Below are 21,872 nucleotides of genomic sequence, written 5' to 3' on the forward strand. Positions count from 1 at the left end.
TCTTCTAACATCTTCTGTGGACCTTACAACATTTAAATGAAGTCCTGTTGTCTGCACGGAACAGATAAAGAGGTATTTGTAGGTATGTTACATGGATTGTTTTCTTCTCCATCCTGTGTGCTAAGACAACTGAAGTCTCCAGGGACACCCTAGTGCCTGGAATCCTAAATCAAGGCTGCAAACAAGTTGTTTGACACTTGATACTTGGGCATGCTCATCTGTGATAGAGAATAGGTGAAGAGTTTTTTTGCAGGTATGACTTATGCAGTTTCAAACCTGGCTTCCCCAAGGACAAGTTTGAGAACCTGAATATTGACTCATACTTGTTCTATCTGCTGCTCTTGCATCAATATCCAAGTCTTTAGTACTCTCAACTGTCTCTTACCGGGCACAGGGCACTGATGTGGAGGGGTCCATATTATAGATGTGCTTAAAGTTGTACAAGCTGATCACATCGTTATTCAAAGTGGCCAGTTCCAGGCAGCCAACGAAGCCAGGCAGGTTTAAGCTGTTAGGGAGCTGTTCAATAGAAAAAGCAAAACCAACTGTCTCATGGTCATGTTTTCCTCAGACATTACAGAACAGACAATGCAACTAACAGTAGGTCAAGGAGACCTACCCCTTCATAGTAATGTCTTTCTAGACCCGAGTGTGTTTATGCCAAATCATTTAGATATGCAGTAACTTGTCAGTTGTGCAAATCTTAGCAGAGAAAGTGGGATTTACTGAGCATAGATCATGTGTTGGTCATAGGCTGGACAGTGAATTCATGACAAAAATCAGTCCTTATGCCAGCTTTGTGAGGTAGGTATTCTTATTCTCATATAATGAGAGGGAAAATAGCCCTCAGAGAAAATCCAATCATGTGCCCATAACTAGTAATAATAGTCCTGAAATTGGAAGCCCAGATCAACTTCTCATCTTCTTTGACCTATCCTTTATCCCCTCTTCATCAGATTTCATACTCTCTCCTAGGTTCCACCCCCTCTCTCATCCCAGATACTTTATTTCATACCTGTATTAGGTGAGATAACTGAATTTTTGAAACCACCACTGCAAAGCTGAAGATTAGATCTAAACTGTGCTGACACCACAAGCTATGGACATTCCTGTGGCAGGTGGGGGCAATATTTATTACATATGCATGTATCAGAATGAATGAACGGATCTTCAGGAGTCAGCTATAACTTGAAAGCATTGACATTATGAAAATATGAGTAGCATAGACCAGATTTACACATCAGGTTTATAGATTCTGGTTCAGAATTCTACTCCCCCCAGAAGTAAGCTCTTAAAGTGATATCAGCAACCCCCAAGTCACTATAGGTTTATAGATTTATAAAAACAATTACCGTAGATTTGTAATAGGTCAAAATATAGCTGTATGGCTGACCTTGAAGTTGGAAGGCACTCCACCAACATAAAACGCCGTGTCCTCGGGGTCCAGGTCCAGCAGGGAGTCATCTCCTGAAAATTCCCCCTTTTTAATGAACTTTTCCTCTGCTGTGCTACTTAGACTCGGGACTGTTAAAAACACCTTTCCATGTTTTCCCACCCTATTGAGATAAATAATTTTCATGTGTTATCATATAATTTATAGAAAATACTTTTTAAATGTCAAAATGTTAATGTTTCCTCATTACAAAATGGGTAATTTAATTTTGTGACACTAATAAGCATTTATAAAACATCACAATCAATGGGAAAGAGAAGAAAGACATTTCATTTTGAAATTAAATCATGGATTGGCCAGGTAAAATCTAATAACCAGATCGTGATTTAGAAATGACTTTTTTTTCTTTTCTACTAAGGTGTTTGGGAAAGAATACAAGCATAATGGAAGAAAAGGGAGCAAGAATAAAGGCAGGAAAATGCTATTTATAACTTCCACAGGAAGACTGCGTGTGTGTGTGTGTGTGCACGTGCGTGTGTTCAACAGGTTTCTTATGAATTGTGCATATATGCCCTGTGTTGTGGATTCACTGTACCTTTCAATCTTGACAATGCTGAAGTAAGCAGGCCAGGAACTGACGGGCTTGGAGTCCAGGGGAATCTCCACGTCTTTGGTTCCCAAATTATAGATGTATACCAGGTTATCATTTTTTATTGCAAGACCCATATACTCTTTTTTGGCCTGAAATATCAAGAAGTAAGAAGTCATTTAAATAAAATTCATATGAATGAACATCATCTTTTTTAAAGGACAATCAGAAATCTAAACACTTGGGTATATACAAGTGACTTCTGGCCTGAATTATTACCCATGAGACCAGGCAGTGCCTCTTCCTCTCCAGCCTCCCTGTGGCCACATCAGAGTCTGCTGGCCCCATCCTTGCTCAGGCTCATGGAAATTTGTTGGCTACCAGGAATGGGCTAATTTTTTGAGGCTACCCAGGGATATAATATAGCCTGACAGTACTGTTCACTATGCATCTCCAAACAGGATTCAGCATCAAACAGAATAGGCTTCTGTCTTTCTGAAAGTCTTTGAGGTATTCCATTCACTCATCAAAGTTAGCAGTGCGATGGTAATAGGAAACAATCCCCACAATTTCCCACACAGAGAAAAATTACTTGTTCTTGAGTCATTCTTTTAATCTTGTCATTAAAATGAGACCTTCTGACCAGAATAGGCATTGTTTTGGTTCATTTGCCTAGTAGCTTTATTTTAGGCAAGAGAAAAAGCAGCTTTCCTTGTAAATATTATCCCCTCCTTTCAAACTCATGTGCTTACATTTTTGCTTCCAAGGTACAGGATAAACTGATCTGCAGTCTCGGTCAGTTCTGGCTGCTTCACAGGGGGTTTCATGTACAGGCTCAGAGACGTAAAAGCCTTTAAGTCATCCATACTGGTTCTTGGGTGCACTTCCACAGCTGACTGGCCATCAAACATCATGGAGACTTGGATCTGGAGTTACACAATGGTTTCATTAACAGTGCTTTGCAGAAATGGGCAGAATGCTTTCCCGTGGTTCTCAGTGGTCTTCCCTCATTCGTGACAGGGGCCTCTAAGCTCTCTTCACCTTCATACCTTTAGTTATTCACTCACATCCTCCCCTAGTTGAAGACTCAGGGCAGATTGTGATACAGTCGTTTAAAGTGGGGTGAAAGAAAGCAAAACACGTGGTGACAAAGTAGATCCAAGAATGAGGATAAATATGAATTCCACAACAAATGGCGTACTCGGTTTGGGTGAACTAAACAACTTGCTCAAGTTGTCTGGTCAGTATACAATTCACAAGGCTCACACAATTTATATAAAACTAATTGGGAGAAGTAGAACTAATTTCAGTTACTAATACAGCTGGGACTTTCTCCCTAGGGTCCTCATAAAAGGGGCATGGGGTGAGACTGTGAGCAACATCCTTGCCCTTGTCTGCACAGTTGGGAGGGGTCTGGACTAGCTTGATAGTCTCAGACCAGATGGGTTCTGCCTCTTCCTAGCTGTGTAACCTTGAGCAAGTCACTTAACCTTCAGTTTCCTCACCTGTGAAACGAGGATAATAAATTTGTCGTGAGCATGAAATACGATGATAACTCTAACGTGCTTTCCAGTGCCTGGCCCTACCATTATAATAACTGTAATAATGAGTTCATAAGGTGCCTCTTATAATGGCTGACAGAAAGGCATCACAACAAAGCACAATGCAGTAAGTGCATTTCTCAGAGGCCCAATAGGATATGCTGAACTGGTCTGATTCAGGGGTAACTTGCAGAGTACTTACAAGTGGATGGATTGTGTATACTTGTGCCATTTATCTGAATCTTTCCGAATGATTAGACATCTTTACATTAATTTACTAATGTTGATTTGGCTAATGTGGGTGGTCAGTGAGCTCAAGGCTCTATATTCCCAAATGACTGGAGTGCAGCTGTCCTATGTTACCAGTTGAGTAAAAACTAATACATGTTTTTTCTTTTTGAGACACAGTCTCACTGTCACCCAGGCCGGAATGCAGTAGCACAATGTCAGCTCACTGCAACCTCTGCCTCCCAGGTTCAAACAATGCTTGTGCCTCAGCCTCCCGAGTAACTGGGACTACAGGTGTGCACCACCATGCCCAGCCAATTTGTGTATTTTTGGTAGAGACAGGGTTTTGCCATGTTGGCCAGGCTGGTCTCAAACTCCTGGACTCAAGAGATCTGCACACCTTGGCCTCCCAAAGTGCTGAGATTATAGGCATGAGCCACCGAGCCTGGCCAAGACCAATACATCTTAATAAACAAGACGTATGGGGAATTAAAGTCTTACATTAATAAGTGAGAGTCTGAGAATAGTGCATGTCTGCATGAAAAGCATCTCACTCGGGGGCACTGAGTGAGCTCCCAGCTCCCAAAGGTAGGGCTAAGTCTGTCTTCAGCAAATGGTCTTAGGTGATTAAGGTCCCAAAGGCATACTCTTTATAGCAATAATGTTACAAGCAAGCACTCATCAAAACCTAGCTTTGGGAATGCCATTTCTTGATGCACCTTTAGATAAGCCTTTTTTGAAAATGTTCACTGGGGCATCTAAATAAGGTAATTTGTGACAAGGGACCATTTATCACCACTTAAAAGTCAGGTCTATTTACCAAGAATAATCTCCTACAGTACAAAATAGTTGATTTCTAATGCTTCTTTCTGTCAGTAATTAGGACCAGTAGTCTGCTCAGGCTGATTCTTAATTGAGAAAACAAAACCATATACTTTGTTCATAAAAAGGGAGTCTGGTCTATGAATCAATTAAAAAAATTCAAGAGGTCCAAGAACAAGCTCTACTTGGCCACATTGAAGAGTAATTGCTGTGTCAGGAGATGTTCCTACAAATGCCGGCTCTAGTTATCTTGTGCTCGGTTGCTTCTATCTGTCTCAAAACAGTGTCTTCGTTGAGTTTATTCCTCTTAGCCAGTACGTGATTTCTCAGTCAACCCTGCGGGCGGTCAGTAAAAGCTTCCGCATAATTTGTGTTGTATCAGAGAATTTCTTGAAGGGGTAGGACGGATGGGATAGATTATTCCATTGTGGTGATTGCACTAAAGTAGCTGTTAAAATAACAAATAAAATATAAGAACGAATTGAGGCTTTTATTGAGGATTTACTTGATTTCTTTGGCTATATTAGCTTTATTGACTAGTTTAACTCTGTGGTTTTTAAACCTGACTACACCTTAGAATAACCTGGGAGCTTTAAAGAACATACAGGTACTGAGCCCTTCCTCTACAGAGTCTGATCTATTGCTTTCAGGTTGGGACCAGGAATTGGTTTCATTTTCAGTGCTCCTCATGTGTTTCTAATTAGCAAATGGGGCCGAGAACTACTGAGTTGGAGAATACGTTGGAAAGGTCCAGGCTCTGGAAGCTGCCCAAGCAATTGGAGCTCAGCTTCGTGTTATTATTATCACTGAGTGACTGATGAGTCTTTTCATCAGTTACCTTGCTGGCAACACTTCTGGTCTGAGCAATGAGCTCTCGGATCCTCTGGATGCTGGCGGAAACGTTGCTTGCAGGCCGCTTCTGCTCAACCGTACGAAGCTGATCCAGGAGCTGAGGGACAACCTCTGTCAGATTTCTTACTGCAGTTAATAAAAATTAATCACTTGAGTAAATATCTCAATATTAAGCATATTTCAAGAATCAGATGTAGACAACAAACACGGATTACATATGGTAGAACAATAAGAAATTATTTTTAATCCTGCAAAATTAATAGTAAAGCCTGTAAGGTACATGAATGTGCTTTGGTCAAGGAATAGGTCGAGGCAGACATCTGGGCCAGAGTGACTCGGCGAGTTTAGGGCACAGGTGCACACTCCATTTGTTATATAACCTATTTGTAAGCGCATACTTGGCTCAGAGCCACTGTTGCTTGAAAAGGTATAGCTGCCCTGCTGATGCCATGCACAGGGCACATGCACTTGCACCCAGAGAAAGAGAGAGTGCCAAGGTGGCCTGTCTTGCAGATGGACAGAGGGAGAGCCAGGGTTCAACATGGCTCGCGGGTGTGCTGGTGCCCAAAGAGAGAGTAACGCTACTGACCCCTGTAAGGGAGAGGCAGTTGCCTTGAAGGCAGGCAATGGGGAGCCGGGAACTGACTTGTGCCCAGAGAGAGAGTTCAGCTGTCGACCCCAAAGGCAAGGGAGAGCCGGCTGCGCAGCTGTGTGTGGAGCAGCCCGAGCAAGCAGCTGAGACACAGCAGACAGTGTGTGAGAGCTTCTGATGAGAGAGCTGCTGAATAAAACTACATTTCACCTGTCTACATCCCCCAAGTGTTCTTTCAGCTATCTGCCATCCACCCAGTCCCCTGAGACCTCAGCATGGGCTCAAACCTGACCCCGAGCAAGACATTTGGCATAGTTGTGGACCTGACAAAGCCCAAAGCACAATTTGTTCCTATTTTTGTGAAATTTATAATACTTATTGATCTAAAAATTGTATGTAGAGCAAGCTAACTTTTTCTAAAGGGCAGCGTCCACAGTATATATACAAATGTTCCTTTAACCATAAAGCACAGGTTCTGCTTGCATTTCTAATATAACTGATATAACAGGTAAAGAGGAATACGGGGAAAAAAGGTGGGAAGATTGTTTTCCAGAATGTCCATGCGCACATCATGCTGCTGCTACTGTCCCAGAAGAGAGCGCTAAATGGAGGAAACCCAGGTGGCACCCAGAAAAGTGGCAATTGTGCCAAGGTAGGGGTAGGCGGCCATGGTCTGTGGGTGCAGACAAGGGTGATGCTACAAGCAGATCATAGTGACCTCTTATTTCTTTTTACTCTTGGACATCTTGCTGGAGAACAAAACAACCTCTGGGTGTTGGGGGTTGAGGGAAAGAGCAAAAGAGGAAGCGGCCGGAGCGGGAGACAACAGTCCCCTTGACTCAGTCTAGTGCAGCTGTGCCCCTTAAGGCTGACACTGACCACTGCTCATGTCCTCCTTTTTGAATGCATAACTTAAACGGAGAAAAGAGCGTGAGTCAGCTGGGCGTGGTGGCTCACTCCTGTAATCCCAGAACTTTGGAAGGCCAAAGCTGGTGGATCACCTGAGGTGCCAGAGGTTGAGACCAGCCTGGCCAACATGGCAAAACCCCGTCTCTACTAAAAATATAAAAATTAGCCAGGTGTGGCGGTGTGCGCCTGTAATCCCAGCTACTCGGGAGGCTGAGGCAGGAGAATCGCTTGAACCCAAGAGGCAGAGGTTGTAGTGAGCCGAGATCGCACCACTGTACTCCAGCCTGGGCGACAGAGCCAGACTCTGTCTCAAAAAAAAAAAAAAAAAAAGCACCAGTCATAAGGATACAGCTTGATGAGAAGAGAAACTCAAAGAGAATGGCATAACTTTTTCCAGAGTTTCATTGACTGAACAGTGGTTCTTAAAGTGTGGTTCCCAGACAAGCAGCATCAGCATCACCAGGAACTTGTCAGAAATGCAAATTCTTGGCCCCGTCCCAAGCCCACTGAATCAGCAGTTCTGGGAGTGGGATCCAGCAGCCTGTGTTTAACAAGCCCTCCAGGTGATTCTAATGCACACTAGTATTTGGGAACCATTGGCTCAGAGACAAATACTTCTGAGGTATTCTCTTACCTAAGGGCAGGGCCATGGTCATTAAGCATTAATAGCTGGGCAAGAGCAAGCCTCTTCCTAGAGAAGAACTAAACTCAGATTCAGGAGACTATGTCAGTGCAGACCAAGGAAACACCCCTTCTCTGTGCTTAGGACACACGGTGTTTCTCCAGCACAAGGAATAGAATTAAGTAAAATAATAGCAACTATTAGTTTATTATATTGATTAATACAGAGGTAGATATTTATTGTTTGGATCACTGACAACAACATTTATTTTATAGTATACTATTCTTTAAAAACTAGACATACTATACTTAATGAATTATGTTAAATGTTGATTATGGAAATGTATATAAGACAGAGTCCCCCTGCTCCCTACAATCAATTATCTCAGCAAAAGGGGGCCACCTTATATTAGAGTATTTTCAAAGTTTCTTACATTATGGTATCCTCTTTCATTTACTTTGTTTTGAACCACAAAATGCTATTTGAGAAAAGCACAGTGAACAATTTCAATTTTTTGAAAGTTCTGGATGCTTATTGGAATCACTTGATAAAACTGGTAAAAAATGGAAAAAAGAATGTAACACAGATTTGGTACATATTCCCGAGGCAATATCATTATAAATGTAATAGTTGAATTTCATGTAGGCAAATCTTTTAAAGACAAAATTTTAAAAGCACTTCCATGAGTGGTTACATGGAAGAAACGAACATATACTTAAAAGATCATTACAAAAGAGCTATTTTACTGTTATGGGAATCGGTATTTGTAAATTGGAATAAAATTTGCAGTGGCAGGTCATATATGGATTTATGGCCTCTCTTAATTCAGATACAAATGAAGGTAATATTGTATGCAAAACCATATTGGAGGACAAAAAGTTCTAGTCATGATATTGTCATGATATTGACAGACATTTTTATTTAAGAGGTTATGAAGGGATTGGATAAAAATGTGAGAATGGAAAAAGGGACATTTCACAAGTACTGCAAGGTTCTAATATCTACAAAATAAATTAGGTGAACATGGAAATATTTCATTTTCATTTCTATAGAACTGTATATTCAAGTTGGCCAACATGCTGTTCTTAATAGAGAGCTGGAGTTATGTTTGGCCATGTTCCGTACTTGTTGGTAATAATCTGTTTTACTCAGATAAAGAAAAAGCAATGTTGCCTAGTAAAAGCAATGCCATTTAGTAATTTTTTTCCTAAAAGCTAAACAGTATTGTGTTAGGATTATTTACCCAACATTTGATTAACCTTGTTCCCTAAAGGAGAAATCTTACATTGACACAATTGCTACCATTATTTCACATAGAAAAAATTATGACTCTTTACCAATCTATCTAGTGTTCATACAAAATATATGTATATTTCTCATATGTATTCAGACAGGTATAGATAGATAGATGAACAGAGCAAAACCTTTTCTTTTTCTAAGCTAACTTCTATATTTTTCAAATCTAAAACCCAAATAAAGAAAACTGTTTTTTGACAAAAGATGTATAGAGTTTAATGGCCAATTCCTTAATTAGATTCAAATTGTGAAATTTCTAAGTGATACCTGCATCCCTAGCAGAGTCCACTGCAGTGTTGTAAGCAGAAGAGTCAAAATGTTGAAGATTCTGTGACCAGTTGGTTAGATTGTTGGCCATGGGGGCGGTGGCCTGCTGCACCTCCATCGTCGTCCTGTTGGCTTCCTCGGTGATCAGCCTGGACTGCCCCAGGCGCTGCTGGGCATCCCCTTTACACAGAGCATAGGGTCATTCACTTTGCAGAGAAGCCGGACATTTGCTGGGGAACACTAACACCCCTTTAACCCTTCAATGAAATAGATCTCACATTTTGGGCTCTTAAGCAAAAGTAAGATTTTTAGGTAACCATGTGGCTCACTGAAAACATTTCTAAATTAAGAGATAAATTTAAAAAGAAGATTAATTGTATTTTCTGTAACCTGGTGAGAAAGCCATAGAAAATGCATATGAGATTTTAACTCATAAAAGGTTTGTGTCTGAAATTAATTGCAAATATCACTTTCTTTTCTGAAAAAGCAGGCTTGTGGAACACTTTTGTCATAAAAATGAGGCTGTAGAAATTAATTAATAAAGAAAGATGTTTTTAACAGAAAAAAAGCAAATTTCAAAGAGTTTTATTAGTGAATTCTCATTTTGTTAAAAATTACATCTGTAAAATAACCATAATGTAAATTTACAACAAAATATTTTATCTAGGGGATGGGATTATAGGTGATTTTCTTCTTTTTTTAATTAGAATTTTCTAATATTTCTATAAAAATAATTTATTATTTTTGTAATATTATAGTTCACTTAGGTGATTTTATAACTTCAAATTTTATACATTTGAAGTTATGCCCTAATTTGGTTATTGGATTGGTTATATGCCCTAATTTGGTTATTGGATTTCTTTGGCCCCAACTGTAACATAATTATAACTGTAAAACAACGATAAATTTGAAGTTATATCATCACCTAAGTGAATTCTGATTATTTTTGTTATAAAAATAATACTTAATTTAATAATATATAAATAATAAATAATTTATTAAAGTGAGGATATATTTCATTTAGCCTCACATATTCTGGATTCTGATAAATGCTGGTTTGCATGCTGAATCTGCTTCTTACTGGCTGTGCTTGTTGCAAGTTTCCTAACCTTGATGAACCTCAGGGTTCATATCAGCCTGAAGGCAATAGTGGTACTTATCCCCGTGACATAAAGTATTAATATGTTTGGCTGCGTTCCCACCCAAATCTCATCCACAATCCCTATGTGTCATGGGAGGGACGGGTGGGAGACAATTGAATCACGGGGGCAGTTTCCCCATATTATTCTTGTGTAGCGAGTTCTCATGAGATCTGTGGTTTCATACATGTCTGGCATTTCCCCTTTGCTCGGCAATCTTTCTCTCTCCTGCCGCCCTGTGAAGAGGTGCTTTCTGCCATGATCGTAGGTTTTCTGAGGCCTCCCCAGCCATGCAAAACTGTTAGTCAATTAAACCTCTTTTCTTGTAAATTACCCCGTGTTGGGTATTTCTTCATAACAGCGTGAGAACGGACTAACACAGGTATGTTGAACACTTAGGACAGTGCCCAGCTCACACTAAGCATAAACAAACAGTCACTCTGATGATGGTGATGATGAGGCTTCTCCGTGAAGGATCACTCACCTGGCCAGAGCTCTGGTGCACTGTAGCAGTGTAGCTAGGATTTGCTCATTCTCGTAAAACACGCGTATGCTACACTAGTGTTTTAACTTTCACTGTGCCAAGGAAGGCACATCTGCTTCCAATCGCATCTATCTAAGATACCACTGCAGTCCCAGATTAAGCAAAACATGTGTTTTTGTTTCTCTGTTTGGGCTTGCTGGTCTCCCTGGTCTCTATTTAGTCTCTGTTTGGGCCTGTTGCTTATATGTTAAGAATGTTTTGACATGTAACAGAGGGAAGCTGTTTACAGCTGGGGCCAAAGAAATCCAATAACCAAGTTAGGGCATATTGTTATGAGGAAGGATGTTCGTAAGAAAGCCATTACCAAACACTATAAACAGCGTGATCCCATTAAAAGACACACACATGCACACGCGCGCACACACACACACACAGACACACACACACACACAGACACACACAGAGGAAATGCTGGAAAAAAAGGCTCTCAAATCTAAAGATCACCTCTAGGTGGTGTGATTACAGCATTTGTATTTATTTTCTTCTTTTTATTTTCTAGAACTTTTTTTGGTAATGAACATGTTATTCTGTCATCAGAAAATAACATTTATGTATAAAAACATTGACAAATAAAGAATTACCTAATCCTTCCTTGAAGGTTTACCTTACACTCCAGTGAACCAACAGATGAGACTTCAATTCTTTCTGATGCTTACCTCTCTCTGCTGCTTGTAGTTGCTTAACGGCATCACTGAGTCTGGTTTTAAGGACACTTTTCCTTGCTAGGGCTCCACCCACACGCCTGCTAGTGTCAGCCACTGCCTCATCACTGCCTGTGGAGAAGCAGCAGAAAGAAGTACTAGTGGAGCCAAGATGCCTCGAAAAGGTTTCCATTTCAACAAGGAAACTTCTCATTTGTACAATGTAGTCATCTGCAGTATTTGCAGCATTCTGAATACTCTGAACATAGATCAACAATTCTGGAAAGTAGCATTTAAAATTCGAGGTGTAGAATTGCAGAACACTTGTAATACTGCTTGTGAGTGACTTAGGATGCCATAATGGTTAATTTCTTTGATCGAAACATATAGCCCTGCCGTGACATCAAGCAGCACAATTGGTAAAGAGAAAAGAAAAGAAAAAAATCTCTCTGTCTATATATATATGATGATGACAGGTTATAAAAATAATCCTTGTTTTCTTATTTGTTTCAATAAAGTTTTAATTGCTATATAGCATACATCTAGAAAAAGTCATCCTTTAAAAACGCACAGCTTGACAAATGTTCACAAAATGAACACAAAACACAACCAGCATCCACGTCAAGAAAAATAGAAACTTATTACCACCTTTTAAGCTCCCTAGAGTCCCTGTGATGACCCGAAGATAATCACTATTTTGAATTCTATCTCCACGTGTTTGTGTCTGTATTTAAACATTATTCAAAAGAGAGGATACGGTATTGCAATCTTTTATATCTGTCTTAATTTCCATATAGCACTATAATAAATCTTGATAATGCAGTTTGTCTTCCAGCTTTGTTTTTATTCTTCAAGATGATCTTGGCTATTCTTGGCTTTCCCCTCTCATTTCCATATAAATTCTAGAATATTCAGTTCAGGTACTTTAATCAATACTGAATTGAATCTGTAGATGAATTTGGGAGAATTGTCATTTTTACAAATTTTAGTCTTCTACTCAATGAATATGGTATTTATTTATCATTTATATATAAATTCTTGTTTAGCTTTTCATTTATTTAGATCTTTATGTGTAGCAACCTTAGCCTCTTTTATGAGATTTATTCCTATGTATTTGATGCTATTGTAAACACAGTTATTTTAAAAAGTTAATTTCCCTTTGTTGTATATAAAATTAAATCAGATTTTTACACATTGAATTGGTAATGTAGCATGTCCTTGTACGGTTTCTAATATTAGTGGAAAAGCATTCAATATTTCCATTTTAATATATTTGCTGAATATTATTTTATTTTTCAGATTATGGAAGCTTCCTTCTATTCTTAGCTTGCTGAGAGTCTTTTTTAAAAGTAAAAAATGGGTATCAAATTTGTTAAATAATTTTTCTGCATGTAGTGAGATGACCATATGAATTTATCCTATATCCTATTAATGTGACAAATTACAATTGATGTTTTAAATGTTAAACTATTCTTGAAATCCTAAAATAAACTCAAATTGGACATCAAATTAAACTCAAATTGGTTTATTGTTATCTTCCCCCCTACCCAAATATGTGTATAAGGGGTGGTGATGTTATGAAATACAGTTAACCAAATACAAGCACTTCTTGTATTTTTTCTGGGTAGTGTGGAGAATTTGCATTGCACCCTGCCTCCTTCCTCTTTCTAATTTCAATTTCCAAACATTATAATACAAGCAATGTTTTAGCTCTTATTTTTGGGTCTCATGACTGCAAAAACAAAAAAAATCCTGCCTGATATACTGAGAAAGAATATATTTAACTCTATATTTGGAGCTCTTGATAAAAAGATGAGGAAGAAAATCTATTTTGGGCTTGATGTTTATAAGAAGAAATGTTTCAGAAGAAGGGTGTTCTATTTGGAATTTACTGACTTGCATAAATATTTTTCATTTTGCAAATGAGTTAAGTAGAAGATTCATTTAAATAGCAGCTTCCTGAGATTATATTGATTATCAACTATTTGGTATATGTAATGAAAGAGAAAGTTGGGAAGTAAAGATTACTGATCATTGAAGGGAATTTGGAATGAAGGAAAGGTAATCTAAAATTATAACATAATTTAGTAGATGACTATGGTTTAATTTGGCAACCTGAATGTACATCACAAATGTGTGTATTATCAAGGGAAGACAGCCCTGTAAAGTTCTAAGTCACACAGTACTAAGTCCCTATTGTTGTTCCTTTTGCAAATAAATACATGAAGGGATTTGGCCAAACGAGATCATGAAATAGGTGAACAGGTCTGTAAAATATTCAAACAGGCTAATGCAGAGAGATTTATCAGACAGAAAATATGGAACTTAGAAGGGATGTGGGTAGGGATCGATTAATGGTTAAATTTAAAATAGAAAAGTTGCTTTTATGAAGTTCAATAACTCAATAATGACAAGACTGAGAGAATATATTACAAGTTATCAAAAAGAATAAAATATTTAAGTCACTGTGTCATAAAGACTGACACATTCTGGTCTTCACAACACAAGAAACAAAAGCAATACATAGATATAGCAACATTTATTTAGAAATATTTTACTGTTAATATTCTAATTCTTCACTACTGATATTCTAATTATTTTCCTTAGAGTATGTTCAGGATAGACTTATATAATAAATTAATTAGACATATAATAATTAGACTAGAGAAACAGTGGCACTTTTTATTGCCTTTGTTTGCCCAGAAAAATAAAATAACAGTTGTTTTATGGGAAATAAACAGTTAAGTATCTGTGTATGAAAAGCGAAGTGTATTTATCTTCTCTATGTAATGGCTCTTTGCAAAAGAGAAAGAAAATGCATGGTTAAATGAGATTAATTACTTTAACAAAATTGGGTGAGATTTATAGTTTCAAACCTGGCCTTTGTTTTTAGGTGGTAGTTAGAAGTTTGCTAGATGATGAATTTCCAACCTCATTAGTCAATGTTCAAAAGTCCTTAGGAATTAGTTCATCATCTCTGAGATGAATAATGTTTAGTGAATTTCTTAGTCCATTCGATTGTTTTTAAGAGTAACTCACAAGATTCAAAATTATCTAATGCAATTTTGCTTTTATTTTTCCTTCCTTCCCTCACCCTTGGATATGAGCACTTTAGCAGATGCAAACATTGGCCTTTGGAAATCCTTCTTACCACATGGTTGTTAGGTCTGTTCTAAATGCAGTAACCTATGTAGAACACAAACTACAAAAAAAAAAAAAAAAATGCAAATAACCAGATGGCTTTGTGGTACCCTGGCATCCTAATTGACTCACAGTGATGACCCATTCCTTCATGGGAAACATTTTAAAAGGCCTTCGGAATTGTTCAAGAAAGAGGAAATTTTGTGCAATATAGTTTTAGTGTTAAGTGTATTTTATGACATTTCCCCCTAAAAATTGGTGTTTATGGTAAGTTTCTATTAATCAGCCTACTTGATTAGCAGGCATAGCCACAGTGTGTGAGATAGCTATATGTTTCCATGTAGTTTACTACGTGGCTTTTTTTTTTTTAATCACAATTTAAAGCATCAAATCTTTGCTCTTTGTAACTTGACTCTGAGCAGGAACTGCTGATACGCTATTTAGTTATTATCATTCTTTAATCCTAGATTTGGAAATCTCTGTATACATGTATGAAAGGAGGGAAGCAGCTATACATTAGAAGGGAGATAGGAAAGTGAAGATATTTACTAGACTCTGCCTTTGCTTGCAGTTCTCTGGCTTGATTGAGGAGGTTCTCACTTTCATCTTTATGGTAAATGATTTGAGTATCAATCCCACTCACCGCCTACAAAGGAATTGGGAGGAGAGAGTAAAAATGACAGCAGAAGAAATGAGCTATTCATAGTTGTAGGATTTAAATGACACAGTTTATCTGCTGAACACCAAGCAAAATTCAGTCAGCTTCATTTTCGCAGCTCAAAATTAAGGTCAAATCTGTGACCAGGAGAAAGTAATGTGTTTGGCATTTTCAAGGTAATGTTTTTTTTTGGAAAGATTCAGTGAACCTAGAACAAAGCCCTGGCCAAGGCCCCACCAAAGTGCTTGCCACATAGAAGCCATGCAGTAAATAATTTTGAGCTGGAAAAAATCTAAATGAATGCATAAAGTATCTTCTCTATCAGCAAGACCAATTTTAAATACATATTTTTTTTTTTTCGGGGACTTTGGCTAAAAAAAACAAGCTGTCAAAGGAACTGGCATTTGCTGACTGGATTACAGCATATCTTGAAGAACCTGCAGACTGAAACCTTCACGGCGTTCATGAAATGGTCTTTCCTTAGTTCCCCTGCCCTTTCCACTCTTTCTGCCATTTGGATTTCACACTGGAAGTTCAAGAGATGACATCAGAAAACAGAAAAGCGAGTGGGAAAGGCAAGGTATAAAGAACTTTAAGGGCGTACTCACATCATAAATTCGGTCAGTGGTGTTCAAAGCAAATTCTGCTGTTTCATTGGCTTCACTAACATAATTAACGATATTTTCATAGACATTTGATGCATCCAAAGCCTTCTGTACCAGCCCGTTCATATCTGAACTGTGTAACTTCCTGTTAATAAACACACATTATTATTTCTCCTTCTTACCTTCTTGGGGAATGGGGCCATGTTTAATGCTTGCTTTTTAAATACTTCCAGGATCACAAATGCTTCCTTCCTGTTATTCAAGGTTTTCTTGAGGGTCACACCTCCTCTGCATTCCTCTGCTTTGCTGAACCCCATTTTGGTTCTATGACGGCTGCCTGTCTGGCAGTAGCAGCAGGAAAAGGGAATGATGATTTAAAAACAGCCTCTGCACCTCTTCTAGCAGGAGTTTGTTTATGTGATGGAGGTCAGGCAGAGGAATGAAGCCATGATGCCGACTACCTAGTGCTTATCCAAATCAGCATTGTTATTTCCTTTCCGCAGAGGAAGCCGAGGCTCTAGGAGAGTATGCAGAGCTTGACCAGGGCACATATTGTCACGGTTTGTCTCACTCCTGAGGCCTGGTTGCATCCTGGGCCTCAGGAGTGAGACAACCCCAGCCCTTCCTCAGCACACAGCCCCACCTAAGCCCACGCTCACCCCTGCCCTTTCACACCATAGTCTCTGCCTTTGCCCCTCTCTGGCCTGTGTAAGGTTCATCCAATATTTATTGAGTACTCATCACACAGGGTGCTTGCACATTTGCACACAGGGGCTAATAATGTGAGATATAACAGGAATAAAATATGGAAATGCATGGCATCTGGTAATCATCGGGGTTTATTATTATACCTACACTGTTTCCTGAATTGGGATTTTAAAACTCTACATGTACCCACATAATTTATTTCATTGACAAATACTTCTACTGCCTCTGGAATATAAACTCTAATCTCCACTTTCACAGTTCATCTAAATCCTTTGTCTTAATTTTATTCAGTCTTAAATCCACCAATTCCTTATTTGTTTTCTCAGTCCCAAACATCGATGATTAGTATCATCACCTCATTTGTCAGTAACCCACAGAAGGTCCTCTGTGATCCCAGTATATGATACTGCAGATCCCACACTGACTCCTGTCTTCAAACCGCCTGACCTGTCGAGCTCGGTAATTGTTCCTCAGTCTCCCGCATCCAGTTCCAGTCCCTGTGTGCTTCCTCAGAGCGACCTTCTCTATATTTCTTTGGCTACTTTCCTCTCAGTTAACCAAGTCTATCATTGTTCTACCTCCTCTACAGAAGGGTTGGCTCATCCATTAGGCACAGCGGCTTCATTTTAATTTTTTTAATCAGAAGAAAAAAATGAGGATAACAATAATAATGGTATCAATCTTTATACCAATGCAGACATGAAATAAAGGTTTTAATGTTTTTACGGAGAGAGGAACCCACCAAGGCAAAAAGTGCCTAGGGCCTATAGAAGTCATGGGGCTCTGCTCCACAGAGGCGAGTCTAATCTAAATACTCAATACCTGTTCCTCCCCACAACCCCTTCTGAGAAAATGGCTCAGAGAGCAAAATCTGGGGAAGACAGACAAGAAAACATTTTTTTAAAAAAGGGACAAAAGAAACCAAATGTTACAAATATTTATTAATATTTTAAAATTTTGCTGGCGAGAGTGGTAAGATATACCAAAGAGCATGAAACAAAGCCTTTATTACTTTGCTTTTATTACTAGGCACAGAACAAGTACTACCTCAATATGCAAATTAAACATGTGCTATTGAAATGGAAGCTTCTTAATGAATTTTATCTTTGTTCGAGCACAGCACGTAAATCACTGTGTACACCAGACAGATGTGGAAGGATATTCACATTTTGAGTGAAGACGTCTCTAAGTTGAAATACTTTCATGAATATATAGTCAGAAATATTCTAAATACAAAAGGACTTCAGGGTGATTGATATTTTGGATCACGTTTCATGTAAAGCATGTAGTAACTGTCTTAGAATCATGCTGGAACACTGCTTGTTGCAGAGTGGCGTTATACATAGAAGTTATATTTTGGAATCCCAATGAGTGGGATGTGGCTACAAAATGACAAAAGAATACTGAAGAGAACCATAAGATGGATCTCAAAAACAACATTCTGCTAATATAGTATATTATCAAAATAGTGTTTTTTCCAAGCTCCATTTTATTGCCTTTGTCAAAAGCTTATTTTCTAGGGCCATGATACCGAGCGGGATATAGCACTGTCTCACCCACTGACACACCAAGATTTCATATTACCTCTCTCTTTCTTTTTTTCTCTCTTCATAGGAGATTTGGAAGAGTGTTTGAACATTTTGGCAATCAAGAATAAGAAGGTGATTTATAGTTTGAACAGAAGTTAATCTTGGTTCTTATTTTATTCATGACCTTTACTGGTCCTGTTTTTCTAGTCTTTCTCTATAATGATCTCATTATTTACCTATTATTTCAGGGTCATGAATTCAATTCTGATCTTTCAGTACTTTTCAGTTAACATTAATTGAGTGTCCAAGAGGTGTGTGACTCTTTTCTAGGTGCTGGGAGGAAAATTGCCAATTGATTTTCTCTTAACAGGTGTTGAAATCAAATAGTTCCTGCTGGGCGCTGTGGAGTATTTATCAGAAGTCAGTTATATTGCCAATTCCCAACCAGCTTTACTTAAGACACTTGGGTGTGGAAAGATAATGCTGTCTATGAAATAAATAGGTGATGTTAGAATTAGACCTTCTAAAGGGATCTGATTTATTTGATAATGTTTTATACAGCATTTATGGTCCTAACCAAAATGTCTTTGGTCATCCTACCAGTAATTGTGGAACAGACACCCTCCTCTTCCAGGAACACAGGCCTTTAATATGACAGATTTTTTAAAACAAAAAAGACCAGCTCCCCCAAACAATTGCAACGAACAATGATGGACTCGCGGATGGACCAACCAACCAACCAACCAACGTATCAACACCTAAGCATATCCAACCTTAACCAACCTGGTAAAACTGTATCCCAGTAGCTCTGGCATATGGAATTGAATAGTAATATTTTATTCACCCCATGATAGATATTTGCATTTCTGAAACCAGGATATTACCTGCTCAGTTCATTAGCTTCTTGTTGAAGTTCCTGTGCATGGTCAATAGCTTCTTGGACTAAATCATGGCTGAGGTTACTTAGGTTAGATAGTTTTACTTGTAGTTCATTTTTGGCTCCATCTATTTCTGCATAAATCCCTGATGCATTCTAAAGAAAAAATTTTAATAAATAAATTGAATTTAGAATAACTGAAAACATTTTTCCTAGGCACCAAAAAATAATCTCTATTCTTTCTTTTTTTTTTTTTTTGAGACGGAGTCTCGCTCTTGTCACCCGGGCTGAGAGTGCAGTGGCCGGATCTCAGCTCACCCCGGGTTCACGCCATTCTCCTGCCTCAGCCTCCCGAGTAGCTGGGACTACAGGCGCCCGCCACCTCGCCCAGCTAGTTTTTTGTATTTTTTAGTAGTAGCCAGGATGGTCTCAATCTCCTGACCTCGTGATCCGCCCGTCTCGGCCTCCCAAAGTGCTGGGATTACAGGCTTGAGCCACCGCGCCCGGCCGATAATCTCTATTCTTTCTTATTATGAAGGTCAGTGAAATACTCTAAGCAGATATCTATTTATCCTGCATCGCCAGCTCTTTCTTCTGTATTGATTGCTTCCCTAGCATTCACAACCCAGAAATCTCTGCCATTTGAGACCTAAAAATGAAACTAAACTAAAACCTTCAAGTATCCACACATGTCCCTAATGTTACTACAATACTTTTCTCCTCTCTTCATAGCAAAGTATTTCAAAAAATGGAAGTTGTTTATATATGTTGACTCTATTCTCTCTCACTTTATATTCCCCATTTTGACCTATTCCTGTCTGATTTCTACTCCATTACTCCACCAAAAGAGAAGTTAACTTAATGACATCTAAGTTACTGAATCTAATGGACATCATTCAGTTCTCATTTGACCTTTCAGCTACCTTTCAGGTGGTTGACTACTTCCTGAAACTCACCTTGTAACCCAGGCTCTCTTGGTTTTTAACCCAACCACTGACTTACAATTTTGCTTAAAGATCATGAAACTGTGTAGACAGATATTCCTGCAAACCCATGACTTTCAGCCTTGGCTGGCCCCTCAATGCTGCAAAGAGATTTGTTCTCCTAGTCACCCAAATAGTGATTCTAAACATTGTCATTATTCCTAAGCCAACACTTCCTTCACCCACCCCCATCTGATTCTAAACAGATCACTTTATTTTCTTTTTTCTTTGGAGGCCATAAGCTGTTGGTGGGGGACACTTCTTCCACACTTCTGATGTTTCCTTTATATGCAGGGAGCCCATTGAGTGTAACTCCAGACCTCTCTGCCCTTTTCCTCACTCTACTCCTGTGAGAGGGGAGTGGTTGATTTGATGGGTAAATTTGGGAAGAATAACTCTATAGGCTCTGCTCAACTCCACCCTTCTTTATCCTGGGAGCAAGCTGCCAGCAGAAAGCCTGAGTTTTCCTGTGTTCCTCCAGATGAAAGCTATTTTGGGCAGAACCCCCATCTAAGCCTCACAGTGTTGCCTGTCTGGGTAGGCACAGCTGCCTAATACTGGGACTGAATGTCAGCTACCCCACTTGGCTAAGAGACCTAAAGCCATGCCTGCTGCTTAGTAGCTTCAGAAATAAGGCAACCTCCTTGGTCTCTGTATTTACTATTTTATATATGTTTCAACCTGTTTAGAACTTGGGTTCTGGAAAGGGGCTCTATTTATTGGTAACTCCTTCAGAGACTCCAAAACCAATGAACAGGTATTTCCCCAACTTCTTGCAACCGGCCCCCAGCCCTTCCTCACAAACCCTATAGATGTATTTATAGCTACACCTACACATAAATTTCTCTCCAATTTTAAGAGGAAAAGTGTTCATTTTCTGCATAAAGCATGGTGTCCCATTGTCTTGGTAACCCCATTATCATTCTTGCTTCCTAGCTACTAGACTCTTCTCAGCTATAAACATGCTCAAGTATCTCCCATCAAAAAACAAACAAACAAACAAACAAACAAACAAGAAACCTTATTCTTTCACTTTAGGCTCCCTTCTAGCTTTTTCTCTTGCTTTGACACAGTGCACTTTACAGAAATGGTTCTTGCCAAGAGCACCAACACCTGGCCCCAAATTGTCAGATCCACTTGACATTTTCCCGTCCTTATTTACTGGATCTATCTGTGGTTTGCTACAGTGTTGGTCACCATTTTCACTTAAAACTCTTTTCTTTTCCTAGCTTCTGTAACTGTGCTATCTCCTGGGTCTCCTCTTTCCTTGACCAGAAAAGAGACCGTGAAAGTTGGCGTTTGACTCCCAGCCCTTTTCTCTCCCGAGTGATCTCACTTCCTTCCCTGAGCGCAGTCTTTGAGTATTCTAATCCATTCTCTACCATCTTGCAGGAAAGGTACTCTTCCTGTTAAGAAAATCTGCCCTATCCCTTGTCAGAATCAGCCAGTTGCTTTGCAGGAATGAGCCCAATTTCTAAGCATGACATCATCAACTGACCACTCTTCTCTCACCAATTTCATCAATTCTCATGACCCCAAACCCACTATATCCCATGGTCTAATCTTGACCAACTGGTTGTTGTTTGAATGCTCCATAATTTTTTCTGGTCTCTTACCTTTGCACATATTTTCCCTTTCTGGAATAATTTTCTTTTATTTTCTGTCTAATCTACCTGGAAAGCTCTACTCCTTTCAAATCCAGCTCAAATATCACTTCCTTTTTGAGGCCATCCCTAACCTCCTCAGGATGAGTTAAGTGTTGCCATGTGTTTTTATTATTCATTCATGTGTCACATGATTGTAATAATTTTAAGTGATTATTTAACTCATCATATCATAGAATCCTAGGAGGCAGGAACTGAGTTTAACTTATTTTTGTAATCCCAGAATGTAGCACAAAGGGTTCATAGTACAAAAGGTTTACTTTTGTGGAGGC

At 38.9% G+C, this 21,872-nt stretch overlaps 1 protein-coding gene across 3 annotated transcripts in view; it reads right to left on the bottom strand.

Moving 5' to 3' along the window:
* Positions 1-21,872, bottom strand: part of LAMA4 (laminin, alpha 4) — a 148,355-nt gene that overhangs the window by 32,489 nt on the left and 93,994 nt on the right. For all 3 annotated transcript variants that reach the window (XM_011935032.1, XM_011935031.1, XM_011935030.1), the window contains exons 14-23: positions 18,961-19,109; positions 15,843-15,984; positions 15,126-15,222; positions 11,451-11,567; positions 9,112-9,291; positions 5,412-5,551; positions 2,735-2,908; positions 1,989-2,134; positions 1,394-1,556; positions 386-519 (exon numbers count right to left, since the gene is read on the bottom strand). In XM_011935032.1, coding sequence (XP_011790422.1) covers positions 386-519; positions 1,394-1,556; positions 1,989-2,134; positions 2,735-2,908; positions 5,412-5,551; positions 9,112-9,291; positions 11,451-11,567; positions 15,126-15,222; positions 15,843-15,984; positions 18,961-19,109 — 1,442 coding nt within the window. The remainder of the gene's footprint in view (positions 1-385; positions 520-1,393; positions 1,557-1,988; positions 2,135-2,734; positions 2,909-5,411; positions 5,552-9,111; positions 9,292-11,450; positions 11,568-15,125; positions 15,223-15,842; positions 15,985-18,960; positions 19,110-21,872) is intronic.

Source organism: Colobus angolensis, unplaced genomic scaffold (genome assembly GCF_000951035.1).
Source record: "Colobus angolensis palliatus isolate OR3802 unplaced genomic scaffold, Cang.pa_1.0 Scaffold14, whole genome shotgun sequence".
NCBI lineage: Eukaryota > Metazoa > Chordata > Mammalia > Primates > Cercopithecidae > Colobus > Colobus angolensis.